This window comes from Cyprinus carpio, chromosome A5 (genome assembly GCF_018340385.1).
Source record: "Cyprinus carpio isolate SPL01 chromosome A5, ASM1834038v1, whole genome shotgun sequence".
NCBI lineage: Eukaryota > Metazoa > Chordata > Actinopteri > Cypriniformes > Cyprinidae > Cyprinus > Cyprinus carpio.
In genome coordinates, this window is record NC_056576.1 from 10,722,236 (window position 1) to 10,737,465 (window position 15,230).

General features: G+C 35.0%; 1 protein-coding gene across 1 annotated transcript in view; it reads right to left on the minus strand.

Annotated features, from left to right (window-relative positions):
• LOC109090467 (polypeptide N-acetylgalactosaminyltransferase 9-like) overlaps positions 1-15,230 on the minus strand; it is an 84,344-nt gene that overhangs the window by 25,441 nt on the left and 43,673 nt on the right. The window contains exons 5-6 of the mRNA XM_042753630.1: positions 10,742-10,939; positions 5,780-5,897 (exon numbers count right to left, since the gene is read on the minus strand). Coding sequence (XP_042609564.1) covers positions 5,780-5,897; positions 10,742-10,939 — 316 coding nt within the window. The remainder of the gene's footprint in view (positions 1-5,779; positions 5,898-10,741; positions 10,940-15,230) is intronic.

The following is a 15,230-nucleotide window of genomic DNA, read 5'->3' on the forward strand; positions in this document are numbered from 1 at the left end:
ATGCACAAGCAGTCTGACAACAGCCAGTGCTCCACATGGAGATCTGATCTCACCATCATCGAATCTGTCTGTGATTACATGAAGAAACAGATTAAACTGAGACAAACTAAATGTTCACTACAGCAAACAGACACACTACAGCAAAAGATATAAATAACTGTCCGAACACCATTCTTTGGGGTGTAAATACTAACGTGCCTAAAACTTTTGCATAGTAGTGTATGTATAAAATAAGTATAATTAAATTAAGTATATTTAAATAAGTATAATTAAAGTATGCGTTCATATGTGTTAAGGGCTAGATTTTCGCTGGAGGAAACAGCTGTGGTGTGATGAGAAAACAATAGCTCCCTCGTGACCTTTTGTAAACTGTATTTATGACAAAGAACTGCACAGATACAGATATTCTAACAATCTATCGATAAACACGCCGTGTGTCCTCTGTTTCTGTTTGAGTCCGCTCGTGCTGCTCCACCGCAGTCTGTGGATTGAAGAGCGCACTGAAAGACAGGGAGATGAACGGTCTGCTGCCGTTTTCATATGAAATTTAAGCTGACTTACTCTGAGGCGATCACGAATTTGGTGCAGTTTATGGAGCTATAGCCCCGCTAAAAAAGCCTGGCAACACCCATGCTTCTTGCTTCATTTCGGAGAACCAGAACAAATATTTCAATTGATCGCTCAGGCATTTAAGAGGCACCGAAATGAGGCACCGAAATCTGCGTTCTGATTTGGTTCGGTTCATACCGGTTACATAGGTACCGGTGCCATATTGGCACTGGTTTTCGGTACCCAACCCTACCCCGACATCCCCGGACAGCAGCTGAGAATGGCAAGCCAAGAAGAAAGCCACCATGAAAAGAAGAACAGCCATCCAATCCTTCCATTTTAACAAATGCCTCAACTGAAGCAAAAAATTACTAGCTCTCTCAGTACACGTGTACACCGATGGGTAGGTATGGTACAGAGAGAAGATGTACCAGCAAGCACACACACACATGAAACACTGAAACAGCATGATCTGTGGGATGTATCAAAAACCTCATTTGAGCCATAACGGAGCCGAGCTCCGGCCCCTCAGAGCGCCTGCATCTCTCATCTCCTCCCTCTTCAATAAACACAGAACAGGAGAGGTAAAAAGAGTTTGTTCCAGATCCTCAGGGTGAGCTAAGCCTATGGAAATTCTGAAACTCAATTTTAGATCAGAGGAGAAAATTCTGTACAGTGAGAGAAACATTGGAACAAACATCTCCTTGGCTCAGTTTTTTGAGCTTTCTGTGCCATATTATTAATTTTGTCAGCTGTCAAGCAATATCTTCATAATACGACTTTAGCAGATTTTTCCTCCCTGGAGTACACCTAAACTTAACTAATTTAAACACTTTTTAAAATAATGCATACAAATTGCGTAACCGAAGAAAATACACAAAAGGATTCACAAAAAAAAAAAAAAAAACACATAAGTAAAAATTTGAAATAAAAGATAATTAAATAAAAAAGTGAAAAAAGTAAAAATAAGAAAATAAAACAAAATAAAACAGAAAATAAAAATGAAATAAAGAAGAGAATATAAACATAATATGGTGATAAGATAATGTTTTACATTAAACTGAAAATTTTTGCTGCTGTAATCATCAATAATCTGTAATCAGCTGCTGTAATCGGCAATCATCTTGAAATTTCTATGGGGCAAAACTTTTTTAATGAGGAAAGAAATACTATAGACTTCTATATAAACAATTTTCTTTTATTTGAAATGAGTAGCTGCTCTTACTAATGTAGGTTTGTAGGTTTACTGTCGGGTCCAATATAGTTTGCAGTTCCACATCCTTCATTAACAAGCTCTTTGCAAAGCTACTGTTATGAGAAAATGTGCTGCAAAAATGGTTAAAATCCATGTTGTGCTGAGGAATCTTGTTAAAAATATCCTAAAATATATTTAAATACATTTTTCAAAATGATCTAAGTTTAAAATGAGCCCTTTATGCAGCTAAGTGTCCGATGTTTTTGGGAGGTTTGTGTTCAAAAGACTTATTTAAAAAGTTATTTGTCATGACATGACCCTTTTATACAAATTAGATTACGTTCCAGTTATGATGAGTCCTCCAGATGGTTATATCAGATTGGTTGTGATACTACCATGAAATGTCTGTGTTCCTTACAGAGATCTGAGCTTGTATACATAACAGAGTCTGCTGATCTTCTTGAATAGGATCCACACAGACAGGGGAATGACCTCCCAAAGAAAGTTTTCTGTCTTAGTGTCTCAGCAAATTTTTTAAAGCAACTAATAAACATATTCCCACAATAACCCAATTAAAGAGAAAAGCTGCATTGATCCATGGGGTTAGTCGCTAGTTAGTCATGGAGATGAGTTCCATCTATCTACATAAAGCAAATAGAGACAGATTCTCAGTAATCGAGCAGCTTCCCATAGTGCATATCAACAGGACAAAATATATGACTTTGGGTCCATTAAAGCTGCATTCGATTGACCAAAGGGCAAACCAATTGTGAATGTACTGTACAATACATCCTCAAGCAAAGATGCTGCTCAGAAAGATTTAAAAGCTTTACAATTCGCCAACATGATCCAAAGGTCATCTTTATTCTCTCCCTTCACAGGTTTGTTTTGTATTCGCCTTTCAGGATATGTATGTGTGCACGTGGGTGTGAAGTGAAGCAATCGCAGATGGAAAAGACCCGCTCGCCTTTGTTCATAATGAAAAAAATTGCTCCCTTTTGGAAGGTTTGAAGCAAGGACAAAAGTCACTGGAGATCTGCTTGAGCCTCTGTTCAGGTATCGCTTTACATCTGATTCTACATGAAATCCATCTCATTAAGTCCATCTCATTGAATCATTAGAAAAGGTTCTGCAGAATCTGATCTGTATCTGAGCAACAGAGTCTTGCTCAGTGTGTTCATCTCCATTAGTTTCATCCGACCTGAATAATAATAATAAAAACAAATGACTATATGAAAAGCTCATTTTATGAAAGTACTCCTTTTTAATAAAATTTTTCTGTAAATATATATATATAAAAATTAAATAAAATTATATTTGATAAAAATATTTAATTAGTACTAAATGGTAAAAAAAAAAGAAGAAAAAAAAATATTGTTTTATTAGAGAATATTGCATGTGGGACAGGTGGGACATGTTCCCATAACTTTTTGCCAAATTGCGAATCTGTCCCCACCACTAAATAAATAATAAAAACTAAATAAAAATATTTTTTTTTTATATATGTCTATATATACGCATACATACACACACACAAATATACAGTAAAACCAAAAATTATTCAGACATAATTATTTAGACAATTTTTTATATATATTTTTTTTTACTAGTGGGTGCAGGACACTATAATAATAATAATAATAATAATAATAATAATAATAGATCAAGTAAAATCTTCTATGAAGTAAACAAAGAGTCTATATTGTTCAGCATTAAAATGGTGTTAAAAAAATTAACGGGGTTAAACATAATTAATGGATTCCTGTGACATATTAATATCGAAAGTCAGATGTTTATCTATCAAAGAAAGTACAACATACACCAGCTTACTACACCTTTTTATGCAGCATTGCAACCACATACATTGCAAATTCAACATTGTTACTAAGTTAAAGGCATTTGCTAAATTCATAAATGTGAATGAAACTCCAGAGGTCCAAAAATCTGCAGTTGGAAAAGAAAGTAAACAAATCTGTTGATAATCCTTATGCTATAAAAGACCGCTCACAAAAAAAAGGACTCCTGTGAATCACCCTTCCCCAGCCTATGAACTCATAGTTGCATTGGTAAAACAGCAAAATGTCACTTCAGAAAAAAATTTAATTGATATGCACTAAATGCAATTTCTCTGGGCTGTAAGTGTTAATTCAGCTCTTTCTGAGTCACTTTACAGCAGTTTTAATTTCCCTCATGGGCATTTGGTAGAACTTTACACAAATTAAACTCCCATCATACTGCTGCACATTTCTTCTAATGTTTTTTAGTCTTCATATAACCTATTTAATCAGAGCCTATTGCTCTACAATGTCCTATATTGACTCCCCGCTTCTCAATCTATTTACAGAGTGAACTAAGGTTGTATATTTGGTGTGGCATAAGGTTAATTATTAAACATGTAGCTGTCAGTCAAAGTGTCCCTATTGAAAGAGCAGCATCAGCTTTAGAGGATTAACCAGAGGCTGAGATGGATCATATGTGCCATCACTACGTTCAGCATCAATAAGCATTTGGTTTATTTCAAAGCTGGGAACTTGACGTATTTGCTAAATTGGTAATTCTGTTATTTTTTTCTGTTACAAGGAACCTTCTGCAGCATGTAATAAAGGAACAATTGGAATTCACATTGAACAGTCTGCTGGGCTCATGCAAAAGATGAGGACACATGCAGATCAGATGCTTACACCAATACAGGATAGAGTGGGGTAAGCCTGTGCCAGTTTTTGCTTAAAGGTATAGTTTACCCAAAAATGAATCTAACTTAACATGAGTGTGAGCAAATTATGATATCATTTTCATTTTTTGTCTAATAGTTCACCCCAAAATTAAAAAGTGGTCCATAATATATTTTTTACAAACATGGCTTTTTTACTTCACAAGATATTAATTAATGGAATGGAGCGGTGTGGATTATTTGTTTATTATTGTGATGTTTTTATTAGCTGTCTGAACTCTTATTCTGACGGCACCCATTCACTGCAGAGGATCAATTGGTGAGCAAGTGATGTAATGCTAAATTACTCCAAATCTGTTTCAATGAAGAAACAAACTCATCCACATCCTAGATGCCCTGAGGGTGAGTACATGAACTATTCCTCTAAGTCCACCTGTACATCCACTTTTAAGAACAGGTGATTCAAACTGTGGTCCAAAAACGTGTTAAAATATAAAACCGTAGGAATCTTCTCAAAAGTGGTCCATGAAATTTTGGTAAATATATGAACAATTTATATTTCAAATAAAAAGTCTAATTTCAATGAAAACTACAAGTGACTCAGTCTGCTTTTGTATCAACTGTCACTGAGACTTAACAAACAGACAATTGAAACTGTCTCCAATCAGACGTTTCAAACAGTACTATTCGTCTCCATAATTCAATCTATAATCAGGCTGAAAAGACATTTCTGAATCTTTCAAATGAATTAAAGGATTTTTATCCTAATTATGCTAATCTTCCAAAGATATTCAACACCCCACAGAAAGAACAGCTTCTGAATTTAAACAAGTTCAATTCTCCATTGGCTCACAGACCATGTGGGCCATGAAATTTCTCTCAGGGCTGCAGCTGCAGGAATCTACTTTCTCTGTACCCTACTGCCTTTACAGCATTCGTGCCTGTGTAATTTGGCACTGAGTACTTTGATTTCCTTCGGGCAATGCATTTACTCCTTGATGGAGGGGAAATTTGCATGTTTACCCCTCCGACAGTCTCTAGTATGATGCCTTGAAGAAATGTAATTAAATGTATGTCAAATGCTGAAGCTTTGTAAATACAGTTAATTATAATGTCACCTGTGAATTTACAGAGAGGGTGGCAACAATCATGAATTATAATTTCTGGAGGGTCTCATATGCTAAAACAACTCCATGCTCAATGGATTCCAATTACGTAAATACACTGGACTTTGAATGACTCAACTAAACAAAATTAACGAGACAGGCACTTATTTGTCTCTACTACAACTTAAAATGTTTTTATGTGCAAATGTTTACATCACCATACTTCACTCATCTAAGTTTACGAAGGATCTTACTTACCCTCATACCCAGTTCAATGTTCTCTCCTCCATAGACCTCCATGCCTGGGTCAAGCAGTCCAATTTCTCCAAAATACTCACGATCCACTACAAAGGAGCATCCAATCATTGCAGGTGTCCTGTGTACAAGACAAAAAAATATACATGAGCATTGCATTCATATTCAGATAGACTGGATGGATGGATGAATCGATGGAATGACAGACAGACAGACAGACAGATAGATAGATGGATGAACGGATGAGTGGATAGATACAGTAGATGGATGGCTGACTCTGAAAATGGTTGCGAAAAGAAGTGGTGATGAATTAAAAAACTGTCAGAGAGAGAAGCTGACTGGAAATCATTTACGAATCAAAGGTTGCAGAATCTGCCCTCTCACAGAGCACGAAGAAGAGTGGGAGTGAGATGAGCCAGAAGTCATATGTAAAGTAGAAACTGTGTGTGTTTAAACAGAAATACACACCACTGAGAGACACTGTGCGGTGAGAGTAATCATGCATACAGTAGAGAAAAGTGTTTAAGTGCTACTCTCTTCCTTGCCTCTCCCTGTATTCCCACTAGGTTTCTTTCTCTTCAGTGTGTAATATTAAAACAACTCCACATATGGCAGTCTGCTGAGATGGCAGTTATCCCTATTTTATCAGGTCAGAGATACACTGAATTCAAAATCCCTTCCAACCAAGAAGTTCAAAGTAAATAAGTAAATGTCGCTCTGTGATAACCTCAGAAACATTAATGATTAAAATGCAGAAATAATAATAGTAGTTTCAAATGAGATATATCATGATACCTTTATACAATCAATTCATTAAGAAATTTTATATATATTATTATTATTATTATTTTATTTAATTTTTTTGCCTCAGTTTTGTTTTGTTAAAGTTTTCTTACCAAGTTTACTTTTCACTTGTGTTTGTTCTAAAACTCTTGGGTCAGATCTGAGGTTTGTTGTGAACACAGCAAGGGGCAAGATGATCTGAGATGTCAAATCTCCACAGACAAAAGATCTGTTGTGCTTTAGAAACTCAAGATGAGTTTGTCATTGAATGTCATTTTCGGTCCAGTGATTCTCTGGTGGGTTGAAAGTGAATTGTTTGTTGGCTAACCACAGGTGGGCCTCTTTGAGAGGCTAATGAATGCTAGATGTACAAACATTTCTACTGTGATCCATTATTTAGATCACAAAGAATGGAGGAAAAAAAATTCAAAGAGTCCGAAACTTTGTTTAAACAGTGCTGTCTTAAGGAAAATATTTTACTTATTCCAATACTGATTTAATTCTGATTTAGTAGTAGATCACAATTACTACAAATGCTTTTGCAAAGAGCAGATAGTTTAAAAAGATTTTTTTCACTTCAAGTATAGCCTGTTTCATATGTGTTATTCTTTTTGGAAATATTGATATACACTTTATTTAATTTATTCTTTTTTATTTTGTTCTTGCAGTCAAATACATTGACTAAAATATTCACACCCTCACTGAACCACAAAGGAATTCATATGGCCCTTCTGTAACAATCAACAGAAAAATATTCTTTTGTCAGAAAAATTCTTTATAAACTTGTCTTTTTTTCCTGTTCAAAATAATAACTTTTTTTTCATATAACATCAGGTCTTTAATTTCTTATTTATGAATAGATAAATAAAACACTTTAGTCAGCATAAAATGTGGAAAAGATAATAGTTAGAATTTTAATTTCTTTTAAAGTACAAAAAAAGCAGAAAGTAAAAAGCAAAACAAAGCACTCTGTGTTCACAGCCCAACCATGGGGGTTATTCTAAAAAGTGTTCATGTGGAATATCTTATGAAATCACTGCATTTCTCCCTTTAGAGCAATTTACAGACTTATTTAAAGACATTTGAACTGGACTGTCCTTCATTTAACAGTAAACATGACTCATTCAAATAAACCCTGCTGCAGTGTGCTATGAGTATTGGGATCCTCAGTGCTGAATAGCCACAGGCTAGCTGAGCTGCAGTGGCTACATCGAGAGCTTGAGAGATGTGGAGCTGGAATGATTTCCAATAGCGCACCTCATTGACTCACTGCAGGCCTGCGGGCGGCCATTTTAACCTGTCAATATCAGCTCTTGAGAAAAGGGTTGCATGGAAATGACTGCTGCCTTTTCTGTAATGAGATTTTGTTCAAACGTTTAACTTATATTATAATGTCAGTCTAACCCTCATGTTGTGTTACAGTCATTTTGACCTAGAGAGGATTTTCTTTGCCAAAATTATCCACAAATAAAGCTATTTTTTTCACTAAAAAACTGAGGTGCATATGTTCAAGTCAATGAGACCTTACAATAATTTTCCAAAAGAAATAACAAAACTTGAGCTAACTGAACGACAAAAAGAACAACAGTTTGGAAAGATTCCCTAATTAAGATCCTAAAGTTGTATCTCATCTGGTACAAGATCCAAAGAGGTCCTGAGTTTAATTAACAAGGAACACACTTGCTGATAAAACATTTATACCTTAAATTCACTTTGGATAAAAGCATCTGTCAAAGGTTAAAAAAAGGTTTTTTTTTTAACTTTAAAAAATATTTTAGGACATAGGTTGATTGTATTTATAATAAATGAGAGCAAATATATTTGCAATATGTCCATTGGCCTAATTTCTAAAAAGAAATAAAAATTCCTGTGATAGTGCACAGGCATCCAAATTCAACAGTTTCACTTATATTTCATGCTTTTTGAGCTTTCATGACAATTAAATTCAGCTATACTGTACAAACAATTGAAGTACATTTGCAAATATATTTAAACTGTGGTGGTATTCTTACAAACATCCAATTTGTAAAGATTTGTTTTTCTAAAGTTTAATATACTGTACACCAGACATTTTTATGTTTTAGATGCAATGTGCTACATACAAAAAATGTAAGTATACACTTTATGAACAGCAATGAAAACAAATGAGATCACCCTTGCTCTGCACATCAAAAGCTCTTAGGATATTATATATTACTCAAAAGAATAATAATTAAAAAAAAAACTTTTCAGTAACCAATATGAGGCATAACAGGGATCAGTTCCAGTAATATTGGGCTACAGGCCTAGTTTCTCACTCCAAATAGCTATCAGTCAGAGACATGAATAATGAATGGGATTTCTGCTGTCCTGATACTCTCACACAATAGTGACCTTGACCAGATTTCATACGAAATGAAAAAGTCCACTCTCCTCTGGCAGGATATATCCACTGCTCTCAGGGGTTTAGGACAAAGCTCATTTCACCAAGTTGGTTTTAGGCATAAAATGAGTATTTCACTGTAGAGGTTCATGATTGAGAATTGCAGTGTGGTAGGGCTGGACAACATCGCCTTGCTATCAATCAGTGGCGGCTCTAGGATTTTTTTGTTGGGGGTGCTAAGGGGAGGCTTAACAGTTCAGTGGGGGTGCTAAAAAAACTAATTAAATTGAGAGAAAATAATGAATGCCTAAGCTTCAGCTAAGCATGCAAATTCAGCCACCTCATGTTTTTTATATAAAGGATCTTCACTTTTTTTCTGTGGTGTTAAACTTCTCACATGCCACTGTTATTGGTAATATAACTTCTAATAACTGGGGGCTGTGCAAGTTTCTGATGTCAAGCCCCACCCCAGCTCCTCCACTGCCATGAATACTTAATCAATATCTTCCAAAAATGTGTATTTAATCTCTTTTTTGTTGTTGTTGATGTTTACTCATTCGTAATAATTTTAATTGCATTAAGTATTTGTACACTTATAAATGTCTTAATTGCACTACATCAGTGGCATCTGAAAAAAATAATAATGCTAAAGCTTTTCTCAGAATTAATGTCACTGTCAGGATTCTGGACTGTCTGTGTTGTGTTTTAGCTCCCTGTGACCTAGTCTTCCCATATGTTTGACTGTTCATTGTTTCTTGGCGTGGTTCATTATAAGTTCATCCTCTTCACCTGTCTGCCCCTCATTATCTGCCCTATTTAATTTCTAGCCTGTGCCATTCTCCCTTGTCCGGTATGTGAATGTCTTGTGCTACATGTGTTCCTGTATACCCCGTCTTGGAAGGATTAAAGACTGTGTTTACTGCGAATTCTCCTGTGTCTCCTCGCTCCTCACTGTAGTACAATCATGACACTCACTTTACTGATCAATATTTCATTTTTTTTTTAGTTAATACTAACTATAAACATGTTCCACAATGTTTGACATATAGAAAGTGTCTAAAATGCTTGTCTTAATTTTGAACAATATTTATCTACTGTTCCATATTTTGAAACCTAACAAAATAAATCTTGTTTAGACTGAAAACTGTGCAACCTAAATGTCATTTATTTGATTTTTTTTTTAAATGTGCCACTTAATGTTATTATTTTAGTTTTTGTATGTTGCAATAACCTTTATACATTTTAAATTGTAATTTATGTCCAAATACTTTTTGCTATGCAAGTAATATTTGAACAAAAATATATTTCATACTAGTAGACTTCTGATGATGATTAAACACAGACAAACAGAAGTGCTAATAAACAATATATTACTACGGTTTCATTTATCGGTGTGCTGAAGTCTGGGTTGTTGTGGTTCCTTTGGGTTTCCTAGACTGAAATGAGTTTCGTAAATTCAGAACTTTTTTCCTGTACACATTTTATTAGTTCATCCATTCCCTGGGAATCAAACCTTACCCATGATTTTGTTGTTACAACAGTTTGAACTAAAGTTCTGAGTAGCAGCACACTGTCCGACATAATGATGTCAAACTGTGGTAATCCATGGTAGTTTTTAAGTACTGGCCATGCAACCCTAAAATGTGGATTGAAAGGTTTTTCTGCACTGTATGTAATAACATCAACAAATCCTTCAAGGAAGCAAAAACATCAGGAAAACCAATGCCACCTTATCACTTCTAAAATATTCATTTCTTTGGTCATTTATATTTCAGAGCATGTCCTCATGCATTATGGAGTGGAGCACTGGATGCCCTTACCTGATGGGGGCAGTCTCATCTCCTTTGTCCAGCCAATCCTGTGGTGGGATGATGTACATGCACCAGAGGCCCCAGTTGTAGCCATGAGCTGCATTAGCGTATTGCTGCACCTCAAAGGTGTTGTACTTGATATTATCTATCGCAGGGAGGATTATCCTCGTGTGATCTTCTTTCACTCTTGTGAGGATAGGCTCAGCCCTGAATAAATGATAGAGATCAGAAAGAAAAAAGAAGAAGAAGAGAGAGAGATTTGGAGTTGAGACATATTGAGCCTTTCTTACTTTCAATACAAATAGTAGTTGTTATATTCCTTCTACAAAGAGCAACAGAGGTAAAACAAGTGTTAGGATGTCACTGTGAAATGTTCTTACAATATTTTATTAAAACGTTCTCCAAAACGACTATCCCAGAGGCTGAAAGCAGGACTGATAGGGGAACTACATACTGTAATTCTACAACCGGGAAACATTTTTGTACAATAACACTTCTCAGATCTAATCTGTAATACCAAACTAAAGCAAATATTTAATGAGATATCAATTCCAATACGTTTCTTTTTGGTTTTGATGAATAATTAAAGTTATCGACAAGGTGTTACATTCACATTTTTCACTGTGCCTTTTTGAAATTGTGAAAAGTAATATAATTTGTACATCACACAGTCCAAATGCTTAACTGTAATGCACAAATGTCTCAAGCAAACTGACATTGTAAATAACCAAAACAAATCTAATGCTACTTTTTCATTCAATTCATCCATCCATCTTCAGTGTTTACTTTAAAATCCATGAGGCTGTTTCCAAGAATAATCTTGGGTAGAAAATTGATTCTGTCATTTTTGGAAACAAGCTTGTATTTCATTATCCAAACTGGTGTTGGTTTAAAAGGAGAACAATCAAGCCTGACAGCGTAATCATTACATATTGACATTTACAGCAGAAGCAAACACAAGACTAACAAGAAAACCTGCAAAAACTTTCCATCAGTCCCTCCCATCAATGTCCTTTTTTGTGCCTTCTTCATCACCTCACAAACCATTTTGTCTAGCATCTTTCTTTGACTTCTGAATGTACTACTGTATTTCTTCTTTTTACATCCTCCAATGTCTCTTCCTTTGGTGTCCTTCATTTTTTTTTTTTTTTTGAGGTCATCCTTAAAAAACTTAATCACATTAAGGTAATGATCAACATGGAGACATGAGTTTTAATACGGCTGTGAGTGGGGCTTTCAGAAAAAGAAAAAAAATTAGCCTGCTGAGAGGCTTCTTAATGTAAGTATCCAATTAAAAAGAACAAAGTGATTTAAAGGGGCTCTATATTGGTGTCATCTAGGACATAGGTCTTTTTATAAGGAATGGGGCAGGATGTCCATAGAGACTGTGGAGCATCTTTAAGGCAATACAGTACCATACAAAAATTTGAGGTTGGTAAGGTTTTGTAATGTTTCTTATGCTCACCAAGGCTGCATTTATTTGATCAAAAATAATGTTAAAAAGTAATATTGTAAAATAAAATTACATATGAATAACTGTTTTCTATTGTAATGCACTTCAAAACAGGATTTATTCCTGTGATGGCAAAGTTGAATTTTCAGCAGCCATTGCTGTAGTGTTAAAGGGATGATTCACCCAATTACTCACTCTCATGTCATTTCAAACCCATAAGACCTTCATTCATTTTCAGAACACAAATTAAGATATCTGGCCCTGCAGACAGCATTGCAACTACCACGTTCAAGGCCCAGAAACGTAATAAGGACATCATTCAAATAGTCCATGTGACATCACATATGATAATATTTTTTACAGTGGTTCAATTTTTTACATAGTGTAATTTTTTGTCCTCGCAAAGGTATAAAAGTAATAATTGCTGTTATCACTAATTTCTTTATTTTGACCTACTCAAGGTGAAAGACTCTTCCATGTCTGATGCAGAACCCAGATGCGCTGTGCCTTGTTTGCAAGCAGAGGAATGCACACACGTGCATCAAAGACTGACACGGAAGAGCAGGAATTGTTGAATAAACTCATTATTTTTGTTTTCTTTGCGCACAAAAAGTACTGTCATAGTACTGAACTATTGAACTATCCCTTTAAGTGCCACATGATCCTTCAGAGATCCTTCTATACATAATTTATATTATACATAAATATAAATATTTTATAAATATAAAAATTTCTTATTTTTTATATATATATATATATGGATGTACAGTATTTATATATTCATAATAAATATATACAGTACACACACATATATTATGCAAACACAAACTTTTATTTCGGAATCAAATACATAAATCAGTAAATATATCCTCAAATACTATTTCAAAAACTAAAACAAAACTAAAAACAAACTCAAAGATTACCAACAAGCACACCAACAAACAAAAAATTCAACAAAGTGTTATCACTAACTGGCAGTATGTCTGCACTGGCCTTTAAAAGGGTCGTTTATAATATGATAATATATTTTACATAGTGTCTTTATTTACTCCTCAACCAGGGTTGATTTCCCAGTAGCTGCATCACATTATTGGTGTTAATCACTAATTTCTGTTATTGGATGACCTACTCAATAAAAGCGAAACATAAAATCAACAGCTACTATGGCAGAGAAAAAAGAAAGAAAGAGAGAAAGCGGAGAGCCGCAAGCTGCTGAATTTCGGGGCTGAGGGGTTACCTCCGTCGAGTTTGTCTCGTCAAAGCCGAACCAACAAGATCTAAAAGCTGCTGAATTTGCTGCTGTGGCAGGCAATTTTTTTTTTTTTCAGAATTGCAGCTTCTGACATGGTAGCCAGGAGACTAAAGTTTTAGTGCACATATACCAAATGGCTCCGTGGACGGTGGCGTCTTTTATTTAGCACAATCGTTCACTGTATAGCTGCCATAGTTTGACCAAACTCCCCACCACAATCACTCCCTTTAAACAGACTCCTAAACATTTACTGACTAATGGTTTGCCAGCTGATGTACCTTTGGATAATATAATAAAAAAGCTAACAACCATCAGTCTAATGTTTTATTCTTTGCATGAAAACACATCAGTTAGCCTAATTGAATACTGGAGTTTTACAACTTCAGAACTGTATTCGTATAGACTGAGATGTAAAGAACTGTGAACTGTCAACAGTGATAAGGTATAGCTAAGACTGGTCCAGACCAGCCTTATGGAAGTATGACTTATAGAAGGTATACTTAACTAAGAACGTTTTGGGAAACACATATTAACAATAAGTTACAGCTAACTTAAGAATGATGTAGTGTTAAGAAGCCTTCGTGAAACGCAGCCCAGATGGCAGCTCTTTCATGAAACACTGGTCCTGAATAAGCACGTGAGGATGTACTGATACGCAACATTGCAAGAGAAACCATCCCCCTTGTGAATCCATCTATTCATCTTCTCTGTCCTTGGGCCGCTGGCGTCATAACCTGGACTAGCTACATTTAAGATCCCAAAGGAACCCATTCTGGGCTATAATAAACCAGTGGTGTGCAGACACGACTCAGCACGTGCAGCTGATTTTATTGGGTATCCTGTCTTGTACTGGTGTAAAATGATACTAGTCATATCATTTGATAAGCAGAACAACCATATAGTGAGCAGAGATAGTAAAAAGAGTTTAGTTGAAGGGAAAAAAAAATATTAAAATATGAAAGCTTGTTTCTGCCATGGGATAAAAAACGAAAAGGTAACTGAATTTTTTATTTTCACAAGACAGTATTTTATTTTTATTTTTCTCACAATTCAGATTTTTTTAGTTTTGTTTAGTTTTGTTTCCAACATGGATAAAATAGTGGATAAATGGATAAAAAAAATAAATCTCACAGTTGTGACTTTTTTCTTGCAGTTGCAAGTTTATTTCTCACGATTCCAACTTTTCTTAGAATTTTATACCGCACAATTGTAATATCTCACAATTCTGACTTCATTCGCTCGCAATTGTGAGAAAAATAAAAAGTCTATTTAGTCCAAGTAATCTTTTTTATTTTTTTAATCCAATGGCAGAAACAAGCTTCCATATTAAAACGGAAACTAAAACTATTAAAAATATTTTTTCGGTAATTAAATTAAAATTGAAATTACTTTTCAAAGTGAATAGCAACACAAATAGCCACATCAGCAGCACACAAAAGAAAAAAACACTGCGTTCACTATATCTCTTTGAGCCTTTCCCTGATTTTATCATCCTATTTTATAGTCTGACGTTATCACATATTGCTGATTTGCATACATACTGACTGCAAGCAGGACATATATGTCAAACTAGTGCGATGAAAGGAAAGTTACAGCCCACACTCCGTTCACTCCAGGAAGTCACAAAAGACCACAAAAGAAAGAGGGAGGGGGGAAAATCAAAAAATAACTTTACAGTATCACAGTGTCATGACAAACACTAGAGAGCTACATAAGGCTCAGTTAAAAACAAACATATCAAATGCCACAGGACACAACAAAGGGAGCAAGCAGAAGGGTAAAAATAAGAAGAA